Below are 26248 nucleotides of genomic sequence, written 5' to 3' on the forward strand. Positions count from 1 at the left end.
CAACCTAACCTTTATGTGTTTGATTAATAAAGGACACTAAAGTGTTTGGACAAAACCCACATGAACACAGCAGGAAGATGTAAGCTCCAAACAGACAGTGATTGGGCTAGACGTAGACATACGCCCCTTTACTTAAAACTTAAAATTGGCAACTCTAACTACTATGCTTCCTCCAAATGAGCCCTTTGTCATGACTAAGAAAATTATAATGTTGGTTACAGTAACTAACACCAAGGGTTTTAATTGGGATTTCACATCAGATAGAGACATAGGGAAATCTAATATATAGCAAATGGAATAGTACAACGATTTATTGTGCACTGTCGTATATCCAGGTAGCAAATGTATTGTGGGTAGTGATGAGCGAATCAGGTTTCGATTCACATAGTGTTTTTCAAAATTCAATTTTGCACTTGTAAAACTCACTTAAGAGTTTTTTGGAGTTTTACTACTCCCTAAATCCGTATTCACATTTCTGGGTTTATGTGTATTATTTTCTGCAGCAGCATAAAGCATACAATGAATACCGCAGCAGCAAAATCAATTCTATTTATGCCATCTGATCATATCGCTGCAGAAGAGTGCAGTTCATTTTTTTGAAATGTGACATGCTGCATATATTCCACACAAAGACTGAACAAAATATGCCATTGTGCACTTACTGTGTTTTTCTCCACAGGAAAATTCAATACACGGAAAGCAGCTGCTGAGTTTTGCTTTGAATTCAATATGTGGAAATTATTTCGCTCATCACTATTTGTGGGGGACCTTAATGGCATAGTGATTAGTAGCCTCATTGACTTGCGGTTATTGATCGGATAACTGCCTGTCAATATAAGAACATAAGAGGTTTGACAAATGAGAGAAAATTTAGTCTGTCAAGTGCATTGGGTAGCTAATAGCTAAGATGTCCCTATGTCTCATCCAGAATCCTTTTAGAATGTGTCATGTTTTCTGCTTCAGCTTGGTAGCATGGACAGCAGAGGATTTGCTGAAATCCAAACCCAGACCACAACTACTAAACACAACAGTTCCAATCCAAACCTTTTTTATTTAGCACAGTACCTTTTCACAAGGCTTCAAAGCAAACCCTAATATAACATCAATACAATAACAACATGCACATTTTTCATCCTCCTCCTCTCTGTCCTTGTACCCTCACAACTTCAATTCTTCCAACTGAGGAGAAAAGATCCCTTTTAAAGTGTACTGTCATGCCATCAGAGGTATAGCCAAGAAGCACATCCAAATTAGACAGCACTCCACAATGACAGAGAAGCCTGTCCCTTGTGATATCTTCCTGCACCCCCCAAGAGACCCTTACAGAGCTGCCTGTTAAATCTACATTTTCCATGCAGCCCTGCGGGAGTTTATGGTGTAACATCCCTGGGAGGCAGTCCAACGCTGTTCTTCCTGTATTCTGGGCTCCCATTTGGGGAAGTTAACATCAACCATCCCAGCTGGGATGCCAGCCCATCCATACAGAAACATTTGGAAGATCGCCTTAAATGCATTTTCGTTTCATTTCTACCAGTTTCCTTGAGCACATGACACTTGTGGACAATAGGGGGTGCTCTAACTCTGTTAACACCCAACAGAAACAAGCTCAGACACTGGTACAGTGTGTTGCCGTACCCACTACAAGACGAAACAACTCGGGATCCCGGTTGGCAACCCCCCAGACAGACACACGATCCAGTTCCACATTCCAGAAATGACCCTCTACCTGCCGCAGCCAGGTGTTACGTGGGCAACCCCTTGGCCTGGTCCAGCCACTTGGGTCCCCAACAATGAGTATCTTATGAGCTGGATCATCCTCGGGGAAATGTGCTACATGGCCGTAGTGCCGTAACTAACGCTCCATCACAATGCAGGCAATGTGCCTCATTTGGGACTCCATGAGCAACCATTCATTTGACACAAAGTCAAACCAAAGGTACCCAAGGAAAAAAAAAAAGTAGAAAGAGTTTTTATTGTGGGAAACTCTCCTGGGGCAAGCATTTCCCACCACAGCCACAGTAAAAAGCACTAAGGCATTCAATATACAGCATTCTTCAACACTTTATCTTCTTTATCTTTTTTCCCTCTCCCTCCTCCACTCATCCTCACAAGCTTTGTCCACCTCCACCCAACTCTTGCTCCGGAACTGAGTCAGGCAGCTCCTTTTATCTAGCACCCGGAAGTACTTCCAGTGTTCTGCACACATGGTCCAAAAGCACTTCTGGATGAGGCGGAAGCCCTGCAGCACCCCCTGGCAGCATCCACACACAGAACCCAAAAGGGCTGAGCTGACAAACTCCAAGTCCCATTATGCCTTGTAGGGATCTGTGGTACTGCTGCAGCCTACAGGGTCCTGCCATCTAATGTTCCAGAGGAGACAATGTCCTGTGCATGCTGATTTCCCCCTGTCCTTCCATCTTGAGGGCATCTCAGATGGGTAAGGTCGACAGCCGTTTCTCACACACTATATAACTGAAATAATGCTTTTGGATCAATTTTATTTCACTTATGATTTTTTACATTGTCGTCAGTACAGGTCCAACATGTATGTGTTAGATTAGTTTAAACTGCCCCCATGTGAGAGGGTATGTAAACAGTACATAAGTGGACCCTGGAATAAATGAGCACACTACTAAGTGTTGGTTGCAGCCTTTTGCCCGACACAGCTGGATAGTCCCAATTAACTCTAGGCCCCCACCGAACCCATAGCTGGATTAAGTTGGTTGGGCAATATTATACTATGCTGTACTATAAACTGCCTCCAAACAGCCACATATTTAAACTTGTGGAAGGTGCCTGTAGCATTACAGTGAGTATAGTACAGGTATATTTACCTATGAGTGGATGACACATACTTGCATAAAGCAATAGATGGCTAGGCTCCCAGTATGGCCAAATGGTTAGTGCTGAACATTTGATCCAGTGTCCCAGAGTAAGCCTGCATTTTATTTCTATGTTCTATGGCTTGGCACAATCTGTCCAGGGATGGTTCGTGCCTTTCAGCCAAAGCTACCTGGAAAGGTTCCAGCCCCTGGATCAGGGTAAGGTGGATAGATGTGTATGGTATTTGCTGAAAAAAAAGAGCTATATAAAGTGAATTTTTAGAATAGCTCTGTAGACTGTAATTGTGGATTAGAAGGTGGGTCATGCCCCCCCTGCAAATGATGACAAATAGAGGCTGTGGTATTCAGGGCATGAAGCAGCTCCATTAAATTTTCTAATTCAATTAGCCCCGTTTCATTGTGGCACATTAACTAAGGTAATTAAGCAATTAGCAAGCGGCTCATAAATATTGTATCGCCGAAGCAGTAGACGTGTACCAAACTAAATTAGCAGAAGCTGTTTCTGCTCCCTTTTGGCTCACTTGCTCATTCCTTTGTGTGCCAATCTGTGCAGAAGCCAGTAATTTTTCATCTCAGAGTGCTGGAGCCTCTCTTACAAAGCACGCACTTGGATGTTTCCATATGTGATGAGCACTCATTTTACTCTAACCCCTCTCTTGTTTTTTTTTTTTTATTTTTTATTAGCCGGAGTCACCAAGACAGTCGGAGGCCCAACGGGTGAAGGTGCTATCCACTTACCCCCTGGACAAAGTGCACCAGCTCAAACGCAATTGCAACGCTACGCAGGAGAGGGACTTGAGTCTGTTCGAGGGAGAGCTGGTGGCAGTGATAGAGCAGCAGGACCCCCTGGGGAGTACAAGCAGATGGCTCGTTGATACTGGCAGTGAGTGCCGCAGCCTGCTTTCTTCTAATCTTCACTCTCCCATGACTCATTGACATTCTCTCTCTGTCGCTCTCAGCTCTGATGATGTAAACCGCTCAAAGGTGCAGTCGGGGATGTAGGGCTTCTCGTTAGCTTGTAACAGCATGTGCTTATTAGACACTTTTTCCTCTGCTGCATTCCATACTGAGTCTGAGATGCTAGCTGTGTAGAAAAGCAATTCAGCAATTAGCCTTGGCGGGTAGGATGGCTGTTGTTAGGACTCCAACAGATTTGGGGGGTGAAGTTCTAAATCAAAGCGTCATTTAAGGCTTGGGACACACCAACTTTTAAAAATATTATTTTTATTACTGTCATGGTTTTCCGTGAAACAACTGAATTGATTGCAGAAATAAGATAAATAAGTCACGGGTAGGGGACCCACAGATCTAAGAAGTAAAGAAGCATATCTTTATAAAGCTACTTGCTTCTTAACTTAATTTATTAGCACATTCCTTGACACCCCTTCTAGAGTTGTATCCTCACATAGCCACATCATGAAAAAAGTTTCATTTGCAGTTGAGATCCGTTTCAGGATCAGCTTCATTTTTTCTCTTCAAGACTTAATAACCGTTCTCTATGGTTGCTATACCCTTTGCTGGTCAATTGTCATATGACATGGGGGGGGTCACACTCCATGTCTAAACACTACTGGTAAAAAGTTTTAGGACACCCCCATTTTCCCAGCTTTTTTATTTTATTCAGTTCAAATCTAGTGAATAAACTGAAATTGTACAGGTGAACAGTAGGCTACCATAGGTTAAAACAAAAAAAAAGTTATACAGAGTTATACAAAAAGACCTTTTTCAGGGAACAAGTAATAGGTTAACAAACTTATAGCTTTTCTCAGCAATGGAAGTTAATTGTGCCTTGGAATTTAAGGTAAACAATTGCTACAGGTGTCCTAACTTTTGCTGATTACTTGCCAATCCTGTCTGTATAAAATCAGTGTGGGAACAAACTATGTTGCTTCATCTTCTAAAGCACAGGTCACTAAAAGGACCCAGGGTCTGGTCTGGGTCTGGACCCAGACTCTGTTCTTTCCAGACCCAGATCTGGAACAGACATATTATTGAGTTTTATTTAGTTTTGTCGGAGATTAAATTTTTACCGGCGACTCTTTTCTGCTAGTGTTTCTACACTGCTACTCAGTGAAAGTGACCTCCTACGTGTTTCTGATTGGCCAGTACTTGTTGCCTTTGTGGGTTTGAGTTGGTTGGGTTTAAGCATGACGACTGATATAGGTCAAAGTGAAGGTAAGAATGTCAGCCAATCACAGGCAGAGTAGGGCAGGCCTTCACTGAATGGAGGAGCGGAAAACCTGCATTCTGAGTGAAACAGTTGTCACTCTTATAGTAGCAGCAGTGACATGGAGAGAAAAATATACAGGAGTGAGAAGACAAGAGAGAGAAAAGCAACAAAATAGTCAATGTGCCATGGCTTTTGCTAAATGGCAGAATCTAGACACTGAAAACCGGGCTTTTAATCCAGAATGGACCGAGATGTTTATGTTCATACTTCCCGTAGGAAGCTTGAAACTGCCGTGTCTCATCTGCTCTGAGACGGTGGCAGTGTTTAAAAGCAGGAATGTGAAACACCACTGCGAAACTAAACACAAAATTGCATTTGAGAAAAGTTACCAACTAAATTCGCCAGTTAGGCTACAGAAAACAAGCGATTTTAAAACCAACTAATGATCGGTCAACAAGGATTTTAACGCATTCATTTACTGGCCAACAACTCGCTAACGAGTCTTCCCTCAGAGATGTGTGGATTTTGGGACCTCACAAAAAAACATTCAGTGATGAATATCTTCATACATGCATGAGGATGGCACTGACACCATTCCAGCCCAGATTTAAAATCCTGGCAGACCAAGCAAGAGCTCATTTCTCTCACTGAACAAGAGAAAATAGGCAGTGGGATACGAGGGAAAGAAGGAGGGGAAGATACGTTCACCTATTTAAAGATGTTCAGATTTACTGTGAAACTGGTTATGCCTGTTCAGTTGTGCACATATTAAAAACTCTTATATATTTTATTTTTATAGGAGGCCAAGTCTTTCTTTTTGTTGAAACATTAAAATTTATTATTATTATTATTATTATTATTATGAAAGTACTTATTATTTATAATTATCAGTTGAATGTCAAAGTTACCTTGCTTTTACTTACTTTTACTGTAATTTATTTTTCTTATTTTATTGTATGTAGCCCTCAACAAATATTGTTGAAATGACATTGAACTTTCTTCGTTTGATTTGAGTCATTGACTTCACACAGTGCAGATGTTGATACAATGGCAATGCTACTTCAAAATATATAAATTAATTGTAATGTAAAAATTATAATGCAACTTAAACATCATGATGCTGCGGACCTGTATATGAGAATATTTTCTCTATCTGGACCTCCTTAAATCATAATTGACTACCCCTGTTCTAAAGCATTATTTGGATAACATCGCACTGTGTATTACTATCATAATGATAAGGAAATGCATTTAACAATGGAAGACAGACAGACCATTCCCTTAAAAGTACAAGTCTTTCCTTTAGAGAAGCTGCCAAGAAGCCAAGGTTTCAGTGAGTAGAGTGTCCTCCACCATTAAAAGGAACTTGGAAACTTGAGGAAACTCTGGCAGGTGCAGGTCTGGAAGTCCCTAAGCCAGCGTTTCTCAACCTTTAAGTATTTGCGACCCAAGTTTTCATAACAGTTTTAATCGCGCCCCCTAACATTTTTTTGAAATGTAGATGCATATTTTATTATACCTACTTAACTTTTATCCACATTTATCTAACTCTATATTTATTGTTCTAGTATCAGAATGTAGTTTAAGTTAATTTGTTTTGGTTTCAACAGATTTATTTTCATATTTTTGATTCTTGTGTTCTTTTTTTCACATCTTCGGCGCCCCCCTTTTTGTTACTTTGCGCCCCCCTAGGGTGGCCAGCCCCACAGGTTGAGAACCACTGCCCTAAGCCACAAAAGAACAAAAAGACAAGTGTCTGAGAGTCAAAGGGTTGAGAAATGGACTTGAACTATATAAATTTTTGTTGTGAGGTGCCTTCATTCTTTAGTTTTTTTAGACTTTTAGGAGTATATTTTCTGGTCTTCTGTTTAATATTTTAAAATGTATTTTATAACATGCATATTAACATTCAAATATTATGGGCATGATCACTCAGGTCACAATGTCGATACCAAACACAAAGAGGGATTAAAAGGGTTGTTTTTTCAAATATTTTCTATCTGAGTTTGTGGCTGTATCCCTTAAGACAAGTTTTCTAAACTTTGATCTCCTTTTTGTTAATAATGTTTGCTAGTACATTTTTGACTTTGATTTTTGCAATTAATGCTTGGTTCCTCTAAAAGTAATTAATTTGCTATTTAGTGTGTATTTTGATTATGTCTTATTTTATGGTCTTTGTTTCTTCCAAGACAGCAGAAATTTCAATATAAACTAGACAACTGGGGGTGTTCTATAACTTTCGACCAGTACTCAGTACTCAGCTAGCAGTAGTCAGCTTTGGCATATGAGTACTAAATTCACAACAGAAATCTTTCTACATCTCTTTACAGCTAATAGGGTACTAAGAAACCAATAGATTGCTGCACAAATCTTGAATTTAAGCAAGATGGGGCAATGGGAAGCTCTTGTTAATGTGTTAGGATTTTCCCAAGACACTGGGGAGCAAAGCATGGTACTACTGTAGAATGTTTGTATTCCCATGAGTCACAAGTGTGGACAAATTCTGCACTCCTTCTTGCCTACTGTATGACACAGAGGTGCAGGATCACTTGTGGCCAATAGTAGCTGCTCAGATAATACAACCCAGGACCTTTTACACAAAGTCTGGAACCTGAGAAGTGATTTTGGGGGCTTACCCAGAAGCAGTCCATATGCTGAGCAATAAAGCCCCATCCACCCAGTACAGCTTGGTGTTGGAAGGTGAGTGTTTGCGTGAGCTCAGTGGGTGTGTAGGAAGGAGATAAGAAAGGCACTAAGGCAGAGTTGTCTTAAAAGAAGTTGAGTAGTAGTGCATCACATGAAGTATTTATGAGCCACTCTATGGACACTCTACATGGAGGCCCTGTCGGGGTATTAGATCCTTTATATTTTGACCCTATTATTCTTTATAGCCTAACTGTTCAGTTATCCTGCATTTATAATAAACCCTTCTTATTCTTACACCTTTGAGTTCCTTGAGCCCTTTTTGGATTCAAGTACATCTCAAGAGTGTCCATAAACTCTTACATTGACTATTGTAAAGAGTTTGACACCCTATAGTGAACTTGTGGCATTGCAGAAGCCTATTCCACACTAGCTGCAGTTTCTGATTGGCACTTGATAATAAATTATGGTCTCCACCAAGATATTCATTGAATCTCCATAATTTATTTGTAAGGTGGGATTGTGAAAATGTGTAACATATGTAACATGTAACTAGAGCTGTGACTCTCAGATAAGGCTGTGGATATTCACCCACATATTCTCTTAACAGTACAATTGTAGGCTCACAGAGATTATTCCAGTGGCACTGAGCACAAGACAGGATCCCATTTTGGATGGGGTGCCAGTGATTTGCGATTACTCATACGGAGCCAGTTTAGAGTTGTGAATCGGCCAATGCCATATGTGATATAGAAGGTCTAAATCAACCAGTTAAAAGTAATAACATTTTATTTGGGTTATAAACATATGATTTGTGGGGCAGCACAGTGGTCCTGGGTCCTCCCTGCATGGAGTTTGCATGTACACCTTGCCCTGTGTCTGCATGGGCTTCCTCTGGGTGCTCCAGTTCCGAAGACATGCAGGTTAGTTGGATTGGTGATCCTTAAATGGCCACGGTGCGTGTGTCTGTGTGTGTGTGTTCACCCTGTAATGGATAGGTAACCTGTCCAAAGTTTGTTCCTGCCTTGTGCCCCATGCTATCTGGGATAAACTCCAGCAGACCCTCATGACCCTGTTCAGGACTAAGAGAGAGATAGAGATTTTACTATATTGACCTTAGTGTGTGATTGTGTGTGTGTGTATGTGTGTGTTCACCCTGCGATGGACGAGCATCCTGTCCAGGGTTTCTTCCTGCCTTGTGCTCTATGCTAGCCACAATAGGCTCCAGCACCCCCCTACAGCCCATGTATTGGAATAAGCTGGTTAGAAAATGACATGACATTTGATGAGTTATCACCAAATGCATATACCAGTGATCCCACTGGTTGGTCTTCAAGTTAAATTCTTTTTTTGCCCTTTACCTCTTTTTCTCATGGAGTTATTTGTAAATTACCATATATGCTTTGTTCTGCTTTTCGATATTACTTTTTACTCTCTAAACCTGATTGGTGCCGGAAGTCTGCAAAATCCAGGCCACTATGTCCTTACAAATTTGTCACCAAAACAAGGTTTCTTAAACAACACACTTTTTATATATGTGTATACATTTTAAAGCAAGTGTTTTATGCAATTAAAAATTACATAATAAAAAGGAACTGACTAAACTGTAAAATGTGACAGTTTTCTAGGACAGCAGTGTACTGTAATTTTGATCACATAACTGCTGCATATTCAGATTCCAGATTTGTAAATTTCCCTCTTCTAATAGTGTGTTAAATGCTATAACTTCTTCCTTTTTGTCTTACCTTAGCAATATCACACCCTTTTGCAGTTTTACTTTGTAAACAGTGAAGTATTTAAATAGCTAAAGATTAAGCACACAGAGAATTAACAGTGTTGTTTTAGTAGCCTTGTTAGCAGCATGAGTCATTCTTTAGTTTTTATGCCTACCTTTATTTGTATTTTTTAAAATGAGTTGTAAATCTACTGCTGTGTGTTGAGTTTCAGTATGCCTAGTCTGTACTCTTACAGGTGCCACCTGACACATGTTTGACAGACGGTGGCTCTGCTGGACTTTGGGCTTGTTGAGCAGCAGTGTGATCCTGAGCTACACAGTTTTGTGTAGGATGAAACTGTGTTTGTTACATTGTGATGCAGATGTAGTCTCAGGCATATAAATGCCATGGGTTATATTTGAACTGAAATTGTGTATTGGTACCTCCAGCTACAATTGGTCTTGTGCCCTGACTCTGATTTTCTTCAGACTGTAGTAGAAACTAAAGGTGTCTAAAAGGTTTTCTTTTATTTTTGTGAGTTTTGCTTATCCCCTTATTCAGAACTGCCTTCCCTGGCCCCTTCTTCACCTAAAATAAATAAAGCATTGCAATGTGTAGTTAACCGAATGATTTAATTATTAATTTTCTTGGAAAGTCTCAGCTGCCATTGGCAGTAATGTTTGTTAACAGTCTCTAAATAAAGCCCTAATGCAGACCCCCACTCAGTAATTGTTAACCAAGTACCATCCATCCAAGGTCAGATTAAAGGATAAGTTTGATATTTTTCAAATCAAAATTATTTCTTCACAAAAAGTGAAGTACTGCAAGTCCCAAATACAAATGTTGGGGCATCAGCCTGGTTGTCCCCTTTAATTCAGTCCAACAAAAATCAATGAAATGGGCCATTATGTGCACCCGTACAAGTAATAACAAAACTAGGCTAGGTAAGTAAGTAGGCTCTCTCAAGTTGCAAGGAGCCCCATTCTGCAGTGCTGTCTCTTCCAAACTGAATGCATTCTTCTGGTACCTGCAGGCTTTATAGGCAGGGAACTGGAAGGGGCAGAGTCCGATGCCCACACTGAATTGAACTGAATTCCTTTATTGTCATTGTACATAACAGAATGAGATTCAATGTGCAACTCCTCCACAAGAAAAATATCTTCCCATTAAATGATAAAAATAGTACAATTAAACAACACAAATATATACAGTATTATGAAAACATAGATACAATGTGCATATTCATATAGTGTAAAGTGCTCTAGCAGGAGCACTTAATAGACTAAATGAGTGCGTTTATGGCTCTTGGGATTAAACTGTCTCTGAGACTTGAGGTCTGTGCATGAAAGACTCTAAATCGTTTGCCAGATGGGAGACGTTCAAATAGACTATGGCATGGGCAGAGGTGGATAGAGTAGCCAAAAATTGTACTCAAGTAAGAGTAGTGTTACTTTAAAATAATATTACTCAAGTAGAAGTAAAAAGTTGTCATCCAAAAAATTATTCAAGTAAGAGTAAAAAAGTATTTGATGAAAAGACTACTCAAGTACTGAATAACTGTTTGATCATAAGAAATTATTTATTTTTTAGAAATGTTGTAATAAGGCAGACAAAAATATAAAATAATGTGCATATTCTGCTATTTCCAAATAATTAAAATAAAAAATGAGTAAAAATAAATAACATCCTCTCAAAATAAAGATGCACAAATAACACAAAGTTCCAAATCTCAGTTTTTCACAACAAAGCTTTTGAAGCCAATACCTACAGTAGGTAACATGTATGTTTGAACAGTGCAAACTACTTACAGTGACAAGATATATACGGTACACTGACAGTATACTGTAATACTGTATATTCATTTGCCCTCCAAATAGCACAGCTGATAGAAAATAACATTATAACAAGGCAGCTTGTGCACGTACAAGGAGTCTCACTTTACCTTGACTGTCTGTGTCTGTGCATGTTTGGTTAAAACGTGCTTGTTCTTCATTCAGTGAAGTGATTGTTAAGCTTCAGCAGGAGTTGGCTCTCATTTTTCATGTACAAGTGGAACCTTGGATTGCGAGTAACTTGGTTTGCAAGTGTTTTGCAAGACAAGCAAAAATTTTTAATAAATTTTAAAAAATTGCAATAAGAGTAGTCCATATACGCTTTGTCTGCCGAGCCGCACGTGATCACAACTGAGCTGATGGTTCTTCTCTCTCATGCTGTGGGATTGTGGGCAATCGTCAGTTGGCGTGCCTCACTCATATAGTCAACATCCGTACGAGCGCATACTGTTTACTACAGCATTGTGACCACGTGTGTGTGTTGTGACGTGTGAGTCCCTGTCCTTCACGAGGCTGAGTCTCAATACTTTAGCGACACAATCTTTATTCAGCTTGAAACGTTAACAGCGCGGTTATCTATTGTAGCAGGATCTGCCACTCACCTATACACAGACACAGCAGTCAGGCAGGGTCATTCCCAGGTTAGTGACCAAGTAACACTGTGCCCTGCACATTTATAATGTTCCTTGCTCCTTGTATCACCCATCAACAGTAGGTGCTTAGAGCATGGCCGCAATCTTTTCGGATTCTCTTTTACAGCAAACTGCTACAGCGCTGGGTGCCTGCAGTTGCTTTGGGACGCTCTTCCGCGTGTCGTCCCGTTGGGTGAAATTCCACAAGAGTTTAGAAATTCACTCATACCAGCCATGATTCTTTTCAAAGGTAAAGTGCGGGTTAAATTGTTTTATGTATTTTTACTTTATATCTTGTATTAATCATTTTTATATGAATAGTTTTGGGTTGTGGAACGAATCATCTGAGTTTCCATTATTTCTTATGGGGAAATTCGCTTTGATATATGAGTGCTTTGGATTGCGAGCACGTTTCCGGAACGAATTATGCTTGCAAACCGAGGTTCCACTTGTATTCTTTATTTCCCTGTCCCATGTCTTTGAGGAGTTTGTGCCGCTATGCCACCACAGTTTGTCTGTGGTCATGTGTCTGCATGGCTACGTCTGATTGGTGAAACGGAGCCATGTGATTATTGTTGCTACGTCTGATTGGTGAAACGGAATCTTGTGATTATTATTGCTACGTCTGATTGGTGAAACAGTCATGCCGTAGATCCACTGACGGCTTCTCTCTGGAACAATATAGTATATCTAATGGAAAAAAAAATAACGATTCGAGTGTTTCCCAAGGTAGCGGAGTAAGAGTAGTGTTTCTTCTACACAAAATGTATTCAAGTAAAAGTAAAAAGTATGGTGCAGTAAAACTACTCTTAGAAGTACAATTTTTAAAAACGTTTCTCAAATAAATGTAACGGTGTAATTTACTGACATATTTATGTGAGAAGTACTCCTACAAAGTCACTATCATCACATAAGCAAAGAGAAAACTTATCATAATCTCAAGAGAAAAGTATTAAGAAAATGCAATAAACTGATTATTTCCAGATCCCCTTTGTTGTCACAAACAAGCATCATAAATGCAGAAGGTATGTTTTCTTATATCAAAACTTCTACTGTTTAAAAGTAGACATATTTGTTAAGTTTTTGGGCTTTTATTTTATGTTGGTGCTCCATGCCCCTTAGCTTCCAGTATAAAGCACCAGTGCAGGCAAGATTTTTTTTTTAGTTCATAGAAAACGCTTAACTTTAGAACACAATTTAATTTGTGAAAAATACATATATAACATGTTTGTGAATAAATGGCCAAAAATAAAAAAACACCAAACTTATCCTTTAAGATTCCCATGAGTCCCTGGGTGTTGACGCTCAAAGGGCAGCCCTCGCCTCACTTCACTCAATAGAGAAGCGCATATACTCACACATTAACATCACATATGTCAGTAATAAGTTAAGTACAGGGACTGAAGTAGAAAAAGTACAGTCCCTGGCAGCTTGAACCCATAACCGTTGATAACATGTCTGCGTATGAGCTGCGCAAATGTGGACACATATAGTAAAGAGATTGTGTAAAGTGCTTCGGTGCTTTTATTCCACTAACAAAATTCAAATGTGTAGTGCAGGCAATAAATAACATCAATAAATACATTCATAAAAACAGATTCTCTTCTACTAATAAAATGTCAGTTCATAAATCCAGATAATAAAAACCAGTGTAAAACCTCTATCTCCTTCCCAAGCCCAGTGCATATTCTCCTGCGGGTCACTCAGCCTGTAGGAGAAGCCAGTAGCTGCGGTTCCCACTTCCAGCTTCAATACCAGCTGATTTTCCCCAGAGACGCTCGCCTCATTGTCAACAGGATTGCTGGGAGGGACATCTCCATCATACCCCGCTCCTCCACAATTATCAACGGGAGATAATCTACTCAGAGAGCCCCAATCTCTTGCTCATCCTCTGGGCTACCAACCGCTCTCCCTCCTCTGCATCACGCTGGCTAAAACAACCCCGATGCTACCTTTATGAGCTCATAATTCTCTCAGCCTCTTTTCTGATCTCCCCCTGCTTACCGTTCAGGATTCTTTATATCCTTTTGAAGGGATGCTAGTGTACTGGTGCTGACTTTAACCTACACAGCACTATTGAGGCAATTGACTGAACCACGTGCGCCTGCATGTGAATTCACATCCTGGAGTTGCTCCACCACACTACCATACACACCTACACTCCACATAAGTCTTAGCACATATTTACTTTATTTAAAACACTATCACTATAGAACCTGATATATCAAAGTTTGGCATTGTTTGATGCGTCTTCTTTCCTGCAGTGACCTTTCTGGGGTGCCACAGTATCGGATTGTACATTGCTGCTAGAAATTGCGATATTAGGTTTTCTTGACCTGACTATCTTTAAAATCACTCCCATTATGCTAAACAGCAGTAGTTATGGCTTGTTGAAAGTACTTACTTAAATCATCATTTTGGATTATTTTTTTGAAAATGTCAGGTATTATTAAGGTCCCTTTGTGAGAAGGGACCTGGGGTGTCCACCCAAGTTAACCTGATGGTGGATCCAGCCATGCATCCACCTAAACATTGCTAAAACCACCTATTCCAGGAGCCATTCTTAGGTGGAGCACCACTAAGTAATTGTGGGGATTTTCATTTCTCTTTTGGCTCCTTGATAGTAGGCCATTAATAGACTAATACTACTGAACTTTCTTTTACGTGGACTTGTTCCCTGGACACTTTTTACTACTTTGACATGAATTTTTACACACCGAGACTTGTCTATTCAGGTAGTCAGCTTCAAGCGCTGAGAACAAATGCCCACGCTGGTGTGGTTCCCTATTTACCTGACGAGGTAAGAAGGCGGTATTATGGCAGCAGAGCCGGAGCTAAGCTAAAGGCTGAGCATCTTAAAAGAAAGTGGTGATACAAGCCTTTGGTGCCTTCTGTGATCCTGGGAAATGTGAACTCACTACCAAATAAGATCAACGAACTGGCTGCGCTGGTGAAAAATGTCAGGACCTACAGAGAATGCAGTTTATGGTGTTTTTGTGAAACGTGGCTAAAAACTACCATCCCAAATGCTAACGTGGAGCTACCTGGGTTTAGCATAGTTAGAGCGGACAGAGACACAAATACCTGCGGGAAGCGGAAAGGAGGAGGACTCGCTCTCTATGTGAATACAAGGTGGTGCAATTCTGGACATGTAAACGTCAAAATCTCCACCTGCTGCAGGGACATCGAACTGTTGGCCGTAAGTCTGTGTCCCTATTACTTACCCAGGGAGTATGGACACATCATTGTTGTTATTATTTACATCTCTCCTCGGGCGAACGTGAAGATAGCGGGTGACATCATTCATTCCGCTGTTGCTAAATTACAAACACAGCACCCTGAGGCGCTTGTGCTAATTGCTGGAGAATTTAACCAAGTGACTCTGGACAAAACATTACCTGCCTTCTCCCAGTATGTGGATTGTAACACCCGGGGAAATAGGACTATTGACCTACTGTATGCAAACGTTAAAGACGCATACAGCGCCATATATACAAAGTTATTGTCTGTTTTACCTGCATTTTTATCACTCTGTAATTTATTGTTTTTTATCAGTATGCTGCAGCTGGAGTATGTGAATTTCCCCTTGGGATTAATAAAGTATCTATCTATCTATCTATCTGAAGGTAGGGGTTTACCAAATTAACAATGATGATCTTTTGCTGCGGTGGGCTGGCACCCTGCCCGGAGTTTGTTTCCTGCCTTGTGCCCTATGTTGGCTGGAATTGGCTCCAGCAGAAACCTGTGACCCTGTAGTTAGGATATAGCGGGTTGGGTAATGGATGGATGGATGATCTTTTGGTGATGCCGTGGTTAGCATTGCTGCATCACAGATCCAGTGAACTGTGTTCATATTGTGTGCCAGGTTGTTGCCCTTGTGGAGTCTGCACCTTCTTCCCATGTCAACAGGTGGTTTCTACCGATATCCTCAACAAGGCATTTAAATAATTGGTGGTCCCAAAAAGGCGAGTGTGTGCTCTTTAATGGACTGGTGCCTTGTTCAGATCTGCTTCCTGTCTTGCACCTGATGCCGCTGGTATAGACTTGCCCCCTGTGACCTTTGATTGGATTAAGCAGGGTGGAAAATGTTAGTTTATGTTAGGAAAATCTCATTTTCACCAACAAAACCACGACCATCATAAAAACAATTTATATTTTGGAATGTTAGTTTATATTTTAAAGAGTTGTATATTTTTATGCTATTTTGCTCTTTTGTTACATAGACTAATGACCCAAGCTGTTCTAAAACTGAACTCATGTTGCTTTGCTAAGTTTTGCACATTTAAGATAGGAACGTATGAAAAGTGGAAAATAGGCACCATTGAACTGAAATGGTACTTCTTGATAATTCATCAAACTTTATTCAATGTAATACACAGAAGCAAAAAATGGTTTGAGTATCCCTCTTCTGCATGACACCTCTGAGACTGCTTTGTATTAAAAAAAATGTACCACATCTTCCCATGAAAAACATGCATCAATAGTTAATCATCACTTTAGAAAACAGGCTCCTTTTCTCACCCCTGTCACCATCAGAGGAACTGATGTTGAGGTGGTTGAGGACTACAGGTACCTGGGGGTACACATTGACAGTAAACTGGACTGGTCCAAGAACACCAACATGGTTATAAGAAAGGGCAGAGCCGATGTTACCTATTTACCGATTGAGGAGGCTCAGGTCTTTCAATGTCTGTAGAAAGATGCTGACTATGTCCTATCACTCTGTGGTAGAGAGTGTGGTGTTTTTTGCAGCTGTGTGTTGGGGCAGTGGGCTGAAGACAGCTGAGGCCAACAGGCTGAACAAACTGATTAAAAAGGCTGGTTCTGTCCTGGGTGTAAGACTGGAGAACCAGGAGGAGGTGTCTGAGAGGAGAATGCTGAAAAAGCTTCTCGGTATCATGGACAACCCCTCTCACCCCATGCATGCCTCCTTGATGGGTCATCGGAGCACACACAGCAAAAACTCATTGCCTCCAAGTGTAGAACTGAACACCACAGGAAATTTTTTCTACTTGCAGCAATAAGACTGTATAATTCTTCCTCATTCTGTAGGTGATCCTTCTCATCATCACATGCTGCTATCTCATTTTTTTATAGCATAAACACTAGCCACTTTTCATTACCACTTGCACTAATAATCTGTAATTTTATTATATCTGTTATAGTTTTTGTTATAGCTGTTTGTTGCTTTGCACAAATTAGTTATATAGTTATAATACAAACTATTAGTTATAGTTATAGTTATTTGATATTTTGTTTAGAGTTATTTTGTTATTCTGTGTATTTAGTTATTCTGTTTGCACTATTATTACTGATCTTTTTAACTCTTAAACCTTATCTTTATTCCTCTTGTTGCACTGAGCATGTATATGACAAAAGAATTTCCCTCGGGATAAATAAAGTTCCTATCTATCTATCTATCTATCTATCTATCTATCTATCTATCTATCTATCTATCTATCTATCTATCTATCTATCTATCTATCTATCTATCTATCTATCTATCTATCTATCTATCTATCTATCTATCTATCTATCTATCTATCTATCTATCTATCTATCTATCTATCTATCTATCTATCTATCTATTCCAGCTTTGAATTGCTACCCAGAAGTAGAAACTGGAAGACAGGCACAACTTGATTGACTGAGCAATCTTTCTTAATGAGGTGTAAAAGATGAATGAAGCGTAAAGCCAAGAGGGTGTTGTGGTTTCGGGTTACTTAACCCCATTTAATTACAGGTTAATAAGGTTAGTAGGAAAGTAAAAGATTGGTGCTCATCAGCTCTTCTAACTGTGTGCTGAGAAATCTGTGTTTTGTTATCTCCAAAATCAGTTTGATTCCTTCCTGAATGTGTTTATCTGGTTATTTATAACATTTATCATTTTTACTTTTTTATGGTGGCCGCCATTTTGTGTGTATCTTTGCATGGCTGCAGCCATATTGTTTACTATTGCTGTGCTAGATGTTCGCCACATGGGACAAAAGGTACATGACGCATTATGTCATCACGCCCCACCTCTTTAAGACATCTGCACTCAGAATCAGGCCTTTGGATTGAATTCTGAATAACAACTGCTGCTAGACTGACGGTTGATGAATTCAAAATTGAATTAGGACTTTTTTGCATTGTATTTTCTGACTTTTGTTTAGTGTAGCTTTTGATAGTCATCACAGAAAAAACAGACATGATTTTACTGTGCAGCTGCAAACACCGTCCCTACGTGTCCCATTTAAATCTGTCCTCATAAAGACGAAACAGAATGATCTCTTAACTTGACAAAAATCGCATTTGTGAGGGGGTAGAGATCGTAATTATTAATGCTTTGGCAAAAGGGAGTTTTTGCATTACATTTATTTAAAGTTCAGACTGAGATCATCCACAACATCACAACCTTAAAAGGGTAGCTGAAACATCGTCAAGTGGCACACGAGCCACTTGTATTTTTGAAGTTAAGTTTTTTTTTTCACAATAGTAAACTGCTATCATTTGCTTCTGAGTGCAGCTGTATTTAGTAGTGTTATGAAACATCATGGGCCCATTCACACCTAATTGTTTTACAGCTAGATCAGAACACTCCTAAACCGTTTCTAAAGCTATTTGCCATTATTTTCTATGACACTATTCCCATCTAAATACTTTAGCAGCGAGATGTTTAGAATACTCCTGTCTGCAGCCTTCTTTGAGCAGTTTCAGCGAAAACGCTTGTTCTGTTAAAGTAAATGGGAATGTTAAAAAAAATTCGTGGTAGAAAAAAACAAAGCATAGTTGTAGCATTTATACCAGTAGTCATTATCTCTATATTTAACATAAATGAGAAGTGAAGCAGCTTATCAAAACTAGACAAAAAATGATGGTGCTGTAGTACACATATCTGCTTTGGTCATCTAGTGACAGCTATTGAGGGTGAAATTAAGTACGCATGTAGCTTGCAATCACGTGACAAGAACTGAAAAGATATTATATTCATACATTTAGTTTTTTTTCAGGTTAAAGTTTAATAAAGTTAGTACAGATGTTTAACATAGGCAAAATAATAGTGCAGAGCTGTCATTCCTGCCTCACACAGTGCCAGGGTCAGTATGGGGATTGCAAATTCTGCTCGCACTTCTGAATTGATTGGTTTCAGTGAGAGTGCTTAACTGTATATGCTTAACTATTTTAACAGTGAATACTAAATATGCATCAGTAATACTTCTCAATTAACAGATGTGAAATAGGACGGCCCGGACACACACAGGCAGACACCGTTTCAGCCATCACCACACGTTTATTTACAGTCCTATTTACGAAAATCAAGTGCACCGTCACCAAACCCCACAGTCTCCCCAAAGTCCAGGCTCTCAAAAGCCACTGTCTTCTTTCCACACACAAATCACACTTGGGCCTCTCCTCGCCTCCTCTGCACCGACCTTGTCTTCCTCTTCACCCAACGCCAGCCTTGATTGCAGGGCGGCGGCTCCTTAAATAGGTGGCTGATTGCCGAACGCACCCAGCCACCTGTGACACAGAATATTTTTAAGTCTTCATGGTTTGCAATTTCAATAAATAACAGCCATCCCCTTTTTCCATCCTCAACTCGAGCCCCAGCAGATGTGTGGTATGAACAGTAGCCACCGTGCCACCACAGCACACTTTTTCACAATATATATGGCAAATAACTAGATTAAAACTAAACCTGTACTTCATTTATAGGTTTTTGTTAGTGGATTATACATAGCACACTCTTCTGATTGGCAGTGCGATTGAGCCCTGCAAATAACTGGCATACTGTCCACCACATTTGCTTCTTAACTCACACTTAGTGCTTCTGTGAGAATCATTGGTTCCCTGTGAACCTAAACTGAGCGCATTAAATGCATCCCTCATCCCATACAGGATTAAATGTATATGAATATAAGATCTGTTCAAGTCTTGTCATTTGATTGCACACCACACACATGCTTCTTCACTAGCTGTCACTAGACAACTGAAGCATACACATTGTAATGTGGCCAAACCGTGACAACTGAAGAATAGTTGGGATGCCAACCGGGTTGTCCAGTTTAATTCCTTGTTCTTTCTCTTCTAACTTAAGCACCTTCAGGCAGGAAAATACAGTAGCCCAGAGGGCAACAAATTAACAGAAAACACAAACTGTGGTTAGCTGCTATTTTTAAGCAAATAGGTTTCCCAAGAAACTCTGGAGCAGTCAGGTCTCAGTCTCAAAAGATAGCTCGTTCGAGGCACTCCGGCTTCTTATTTTGTGAAAACAGGAAGGGGCGGAGCCAAATGACCTCACTGGCTGGCTTCTCGGAGATGTGGGGAGAGAAAGAGAAGACACAGTTAGTGACAGCCCTTGCCCTAGTGACCTCTTGCCCTAGTTGGTTAACACATCCCTCGAGTGAGCCAGCAAGGGGATCTTCCGACGCACATGTGTGACACACATACGCAGTGATGAACGCTGTTTCACTAGAACAGCAGGCAATATCTGTGCAAAATAAGAGGATATTTTTTTCCATTTTACTAAATGGTGGGAATAAGCTTTTTTAAATATCATAAAGATGCTATTGCATGTCATCTAGACTTCCTTTGCTGCAGTACAGGATGAACCCAATATCTGTGTTGATGGCGCTGATGACACCATGTCTTCAGTACAGTGATTGCCTAAATTAAAAGCTATACACTTATAGAAACACAACATTCACCTCACAACCCACACAAAGTTGACAAAAAATGACATCACTCTTATTGTCCCTGCAAAATTCTCCTTCGAAAATGCTTGAGAAACACCTGAAAAATGCTTTAACATGTATGAAGAGCACCCAAAAAAATTCATGAAAAATGTTTGCAAAACACCATTAAAATGCTGGAAAAATACAAATACACCAATACAAATTTGAAACAAAAGTTTTAAAATATTCACTTCAATGTGGCCATCTCTCAGTTTCACAAAGTAGGCCTTTTGTGTTTATGATACCCAAACAAACCAGAAAGTAGTTTTTATTTTTTTTTACAGATTTTTTGCTTTGCCTTTCCAGAGTTAAAGATATAACTGCTCTTCCCTACTCATCTCAGTGAAATTTTCATGTTAAAAACAATAACGCATACAAAATGCACCAGAGACAGCTGCAAGTGGCCTGTAGTAAGAAATAACAAGCCAGAAACAAAATGTGTGCATATTTACCACAGCCATAAAAGCCAAAAATGGTGTGTAAATGTGCATACCCCAGATGTAGTAAAATAAGGTTCACTGACAAAAGCGCGATAGACATATGCACCCCGACAAAACCACAACGGACAAATGAGCGCCTGCAAACCCGCTAACTGGTTTTCGACAAATGTGAGCCAACAAAATCGCCAGGACAAAATCGAGAGAGAGGCCAAGAGAGTGGGACGCGGATGTGCGCATTATGTACACATTATTTGCTAGGTTATAACTGTTATAACTGCTGATGGCATGCCGCAAACAAATAACTCAGTCGAGAATTGGCATAACGCGTCGTATACAAAGCGGAATTACCAGCAGTCAGGCAGCCAGCAAGTCTAAATACGCTAACTATCAAGATGTCTTGCTGCAATTCTTCCTACATATGCAGGACGTGATCTTAAGGACTATCTGCGTGCCGTGTCTCATAATATTGACTTTCTAAAATAAACATTATTATATATGCTTTAAACTAGTAATTCATATTTAATGAAACTTTCGTGATTTTGTCGACGCTATTTTGTCGGCGCTCATCTGTCTAATGAACAAATCACAAGTGTACATGTTCTAGCAAACTTTTTAATAACCCTGATGCTTTAAAGCTACAGCTAATCATCTTAGGTTAAATGTCTGTTCCCAGACTAACAGAATATTCCAGAACACAGAATGCGAAGCCAGGAAGATCACATATCTATCAGGCTACATTATAATGGTCAGCTTGCAAGGTTATCACATCACAGTCCAACAAGGTCTGTGATTAAACATACTGAAGTTATGTATTTGGTCCTTCCTGCCTTAATCACTTCATGATATATATATATTTTTGTAAATATTGTAATGGATCTTCTGGATTAATGATGGATAGAAACTCCTCTCCTTCACCAACGTAAATGATGGCACCAGGGGACAAAGTGGTGTTGATGTCCAATAATGCCAGCTGAAACACTTAATCCTTACAGCAGAGGCATTCACTTTCATGGACGTTATTTAACATTTCTCACATGTGCTCCACTCAGAGAAGCTACAAGCCGTCCATTGTACTCTACAATTCCATCTCCCTTTTGTCTCGTCCTCCATAAGTTGCAAATCCTTCTCACGTGTAGAGGTTTTGTCACTTCTTAGTAGAACATACTGGTTCTGGTATGTGACTGTTTGTCATATTTTTCACATTCATATTAATTTGTCATATATTTCATATTTTGAATAAAAGTAAATCAACCAAAACTTGTCTAAGCATTAGAACTACCTTCAAAGTACGCTTGTAACTGCACAAAGCCAGCTGCCCATAACCACACTTCTCGGAGGATACAAGAGGACCGCATAGCCTGGGGCAGATGTGCTGTGAAACTAATGAAGCTTAAGGTGCAGAACGAGAGGTCACGTTCAATAGTGGTCAAAAGTCTCAACAATGCCATATATCACTTTTATTTCATTTATCATTTTGGGGGCTTCTATCATCTGAAATGAACCATGCAGTAAGTTATGAGGCTTTTCTTTCACATTGGGACTCTTGCCTCCATCAACTGCAATTTTAAGCCACGTGAAGAAGCACAAAGGTTTTATAAAATTACCACATGCAGCTATAATCAACAAAATTAGTTTTTGAGGTAAAGCATTCTACACCATGCATGTGAGAAAATAAAGTTACCTACAAAAATACTTTCAAGTGTCACCAGTGCATAAATGACTATAAATATGTTCATTTTTGTGGTCTTGAGGGGTAGGATGTATAGGTTTAAAGGCAACACGCACTTGCTTGAGAAATATGGTGTTAACAATATATATTAATTTTGTTTTTGCATTTATTCAGGTGAAAAAGGCTATGTCTACTCCTCATTCCTAAAGCCGTATAATCCCATAAAGGAGCAGAATGGAAATCCACAGGACAGACAAGTGGACTTTGATGATGTTAGCATTTTCGTCAATGGCAGCAAAAGGAACAGTATGAAAAGCTTAAATAGTTTTTCCTCAATCAATGATATACAAGACTGGACTGAGACAGATGACAACGACAGCTCTGCCAGCACAGACGATCAACAGGTAATGAAGAGGTAACCATGCTAACAAAAATGTTCATTACACTGCCCAGTTTCTCATTATGGTTTGTGGGATACTGTATAGATTTCTTATATCCATCTCATCTCCCAAATCCACTTGACCAATGAAGGATCACCGAGAGGCTGAAGCCTATCCTAGCAAGCACTCAGCACAAGGCAGAAACAGTCCATGCAGTGGGCATCAGTCCATTTGCAGATGAACACACGCACACACATCAGGTGGGAATTTAGCATTGACCAACCCAACTAACCTGCATGTCTTTAAATTGTATGAGGAGACCTGAAGCACCTGGAATAAACCCTCATGAAGATGACGAGAACATGCAAACTCCACACAGAGACCAGCCAGGACTTGAACCCTGGTCTCCTTGTTGCGAAGATGCAGCACAGCCACTATGCCACCCAAATTTCTTACATATTTTTTGCTAACGGTTTAGTGGTACAATCCTATTTTGTTTCTGAAATACTCAAAATGTATACTACATATATTATTTAGCATTTGTGCCTTGAAACAGAATGTCAGATTAGAAAGCAAGCTACTCATTATCTGTGGTGGGTTGGCACTCTGCCCAGGATTGGTTCCTGCCTTGTGCCCTTTGTTGGCTGGGATTGGCTCCGGCAGATCCCAGTGACCCTGTGTTCGGATTCAGCGGGTTAGAAAATGGATGGATGGATGGCTACTCATTATCTATCTATCTATCTATCTATCTATCTATCTTCTATCTGTCTGTCTATTATGGACACTAGATGGCATTCCCACACCTCACACACAGAACACAAATGCAGACAAACAGCCAAGGTTTCAATAAAAATGGTTTTATTAAATCCAATACCTTGTACAGATGTCAGTCCTAATTAAACAGAGTTCTGTGCACAAATCCTCTGTCTCTCCTGATAAACATTTTAAAATATAGTGTCATTTTTTCAAAGAAACAGGATCAATTTAATCAATCTATGAGTTCTTAATATTATCCCTCTTTTCTGCCTTTTACCGTTTCTCAGGCACTAGCTTAGTTAATTTTTGAAATTCACACAATTAATTGTAGACCAGTTTAAATGTAATTTAAAATTGAATTTAAATTTAACTGTAGACCAATGTGAATTCCATGTATTCTTAGCTGTCAGGTTTTTGAATAAACAGCTGCTTCAATAAAAGAACAGGCATGAATTATTGTATGATTTGTTAACTGGTTTCTTTTTTATTTCATTTATTTACTTTTTATAGCTTCGTTTTTACACAGCCATACTGAATTTCTAGCCGGCTTGCTTCATGTTTTATGTCTAATGCCATTCGGAGTCACTGGCCCTTCCGATAGCGCCTTTTATTTTGTACAAACACACGTTTTTTGTGACTTTCCCGGTTTGGTCTTTTAAATGAATTAGTAGAATCGAATGTGTCTGTCGCGTCGGAGCTGTTTAACTCTTCGCTGGTCACATATTGGCTGTGAAGCTCTCGCTAATTTGGGTTTAATTAAGCTTAATAAAGCAGACGCTCGGGGGTCAGTGCCCTGTCAGCAGTGCCCACCGGCCGCCTTCGAGGTGCGCTGCTGCCCGACTTGTGCCGTTTTTCTTCTAAGCCGAGTGATTGGCAGCTTGTTAAATGGCTGATAATTAATTTATTCGAGGGTCAAGGCTGTCCCCAGAGGCTTTACCACTGACTTCTTAGCCCCCACGTAATCGTATAACCTCCGCTGAAAAGTGCTAGACGTTCTGAATGAATTTGTTAATGGCCGCAGGATGAATGCAGAGGGAAAACGACCACGTCGCCAAAGTCCGGAAAGATGCCTTCCTGAATGCTGTCGTGCGGTCTTTTATATAATTCAAATATAATATTACAAAAATAGAATTATAATTTAAATTATGCAATCTAGAATACAGTTTATTGTATGTCTGTTTTTTATTAGTTTTTATTTCATAAAGGTTTCCGTTCCTTGTACTGTTTTTGCCATTTCGAGTGATATTAGACTTTTACATCAATCACTTATCTTATTTGAAATGCCATCTCTGACTTAAATGCTCCAAGGGGAAATGAAATGGTGGCGCCTGCTGTTGACACGAGCTCTCCTCTCAGCGGAGAACATGACTGAATACCGTTATTTTATTTTATTTATTAGAGCCTGTATTCGTTTTCCATAATATTGACCACACTGCCATCTTCAGGCCAAACTGGATTATTGCATACACATATTCTTAGGCAGCCTTCCTGTTCAAACAGTTTGAATTAAATCGTCGTTTTCCCAGATTTTTTTTTTTTTTTTACCAAGGGAGCAGCGTTCGATAAACTTGGATGTCCCGCGAGGAGAAGCTCGTGCAGAAACAATCAATTTGGTAAAACAAGTCATTTAGAACTCCCATCGCCTCACCTAATGACTGGTTAATCTGCCAAATTACTGAATAATTAGCAAGGTACTGATTGCTGCTAACGTGTTAGATTTAATGGATCGCTGCTCTCTGTTCCTACGCTGCCTGTTACCGATGACAAAAAAGAGATTTCCTATATCTAAAGTTCCTCATTTGTTCGAATGTTTAATCAGTATTCGAACTTCCTCACCTGCTTGGAATATTTTATTAGGCTTTAAGGAGAAGGGGCGGGGTTTGCAAATTTATTTAAAGCGGCGCCGCAATAAGGTGAAGCGCGGGCCTCCCTAATCAAATTTTAAGTTTTCTATTCTTTTTTTTTTCTTGTAGATTTTCTACGCTGTCTACCCCTTTCAAGCTCGGTGTGAACAGGAGCTCAGTCTGCTGGAGTACCAACGGGTGCGGATACTTAAGCTTTGTGATGCAAGCGGCAATCGAGAATGGTGGCTGGCAGAGGCCAATGGACAGAAGGGCTATGTCCCTGCAAACTACCTTGGCAAGATGTCATACGCGTGACATTTTGTCCAGGAACTGGATTGTCATACTGCCTATACTTGAAATTTCATTTGTCAGAAGAGATGTCTGCTGTACGGCGCACGCACTTGTCTGTCAACTGCAGTGTTTTCGGGATTCCATTTCCTCCTATGTTGCACTTCTGCTGATATGTTTGTGAGGACGGTGATAGAAATGACCTTCACTTTGATTAAGGCAGCTAATAGTTCACTCACATACAGAGCCAAATCTATGAAGTAATTGAGAGAATATGATTTTTTTATTTAACTTAATAAAGATTTACTAATATATTCCA

The 26248-nt window shown here is 39.8% G+C and overlaps 1 protein-coding gene across 2 annotated transcripts in view; it reads left to right on the forward strand.

The window, feature by feature from the left end:
• The window catches only part of arhgef38 (Rho guanine nucleotide exchange factor (GEF) 38), a 112992-nt gene extending 86744 nt beyond the window's left edge, over positions 1–26248 (forward strand). The window contains exons 12-14 of one of the 2 annotated variants that reach the window (XM_039759192.1): positions 3528–3726; positions 22836–23076; positions 25771–26248. In XM_039759192.1, the coding sequence (XP_039615126.1) occupies positions 3528–3726; positions 22836–23076; positions 25771–26113 (783 nt within the window). In that variant the 3' untranslated portion in view covers positions 26114–26248. The remainder of the gene's footprint in view (positions 1–3527; positions 3727–22835; positions 23077–25770) is intronic. The other variant, XM_039759193.1, reaches the window with a different exon arrangement.

Source organism: Polypterus senegalus, chromosome 7 (genome assembly GCF_016835505.1).
Source record: "Polypterus senegalus isolate Bchr_013 chromosome 7, ASM1683550v1, whole genome shotgun sequence".
NCBI lineage: Eukaryota > Metazoa > Chordata > Cladistia > Polypteriformes > Polypteridae > Polypterus > Polypterus senegalus.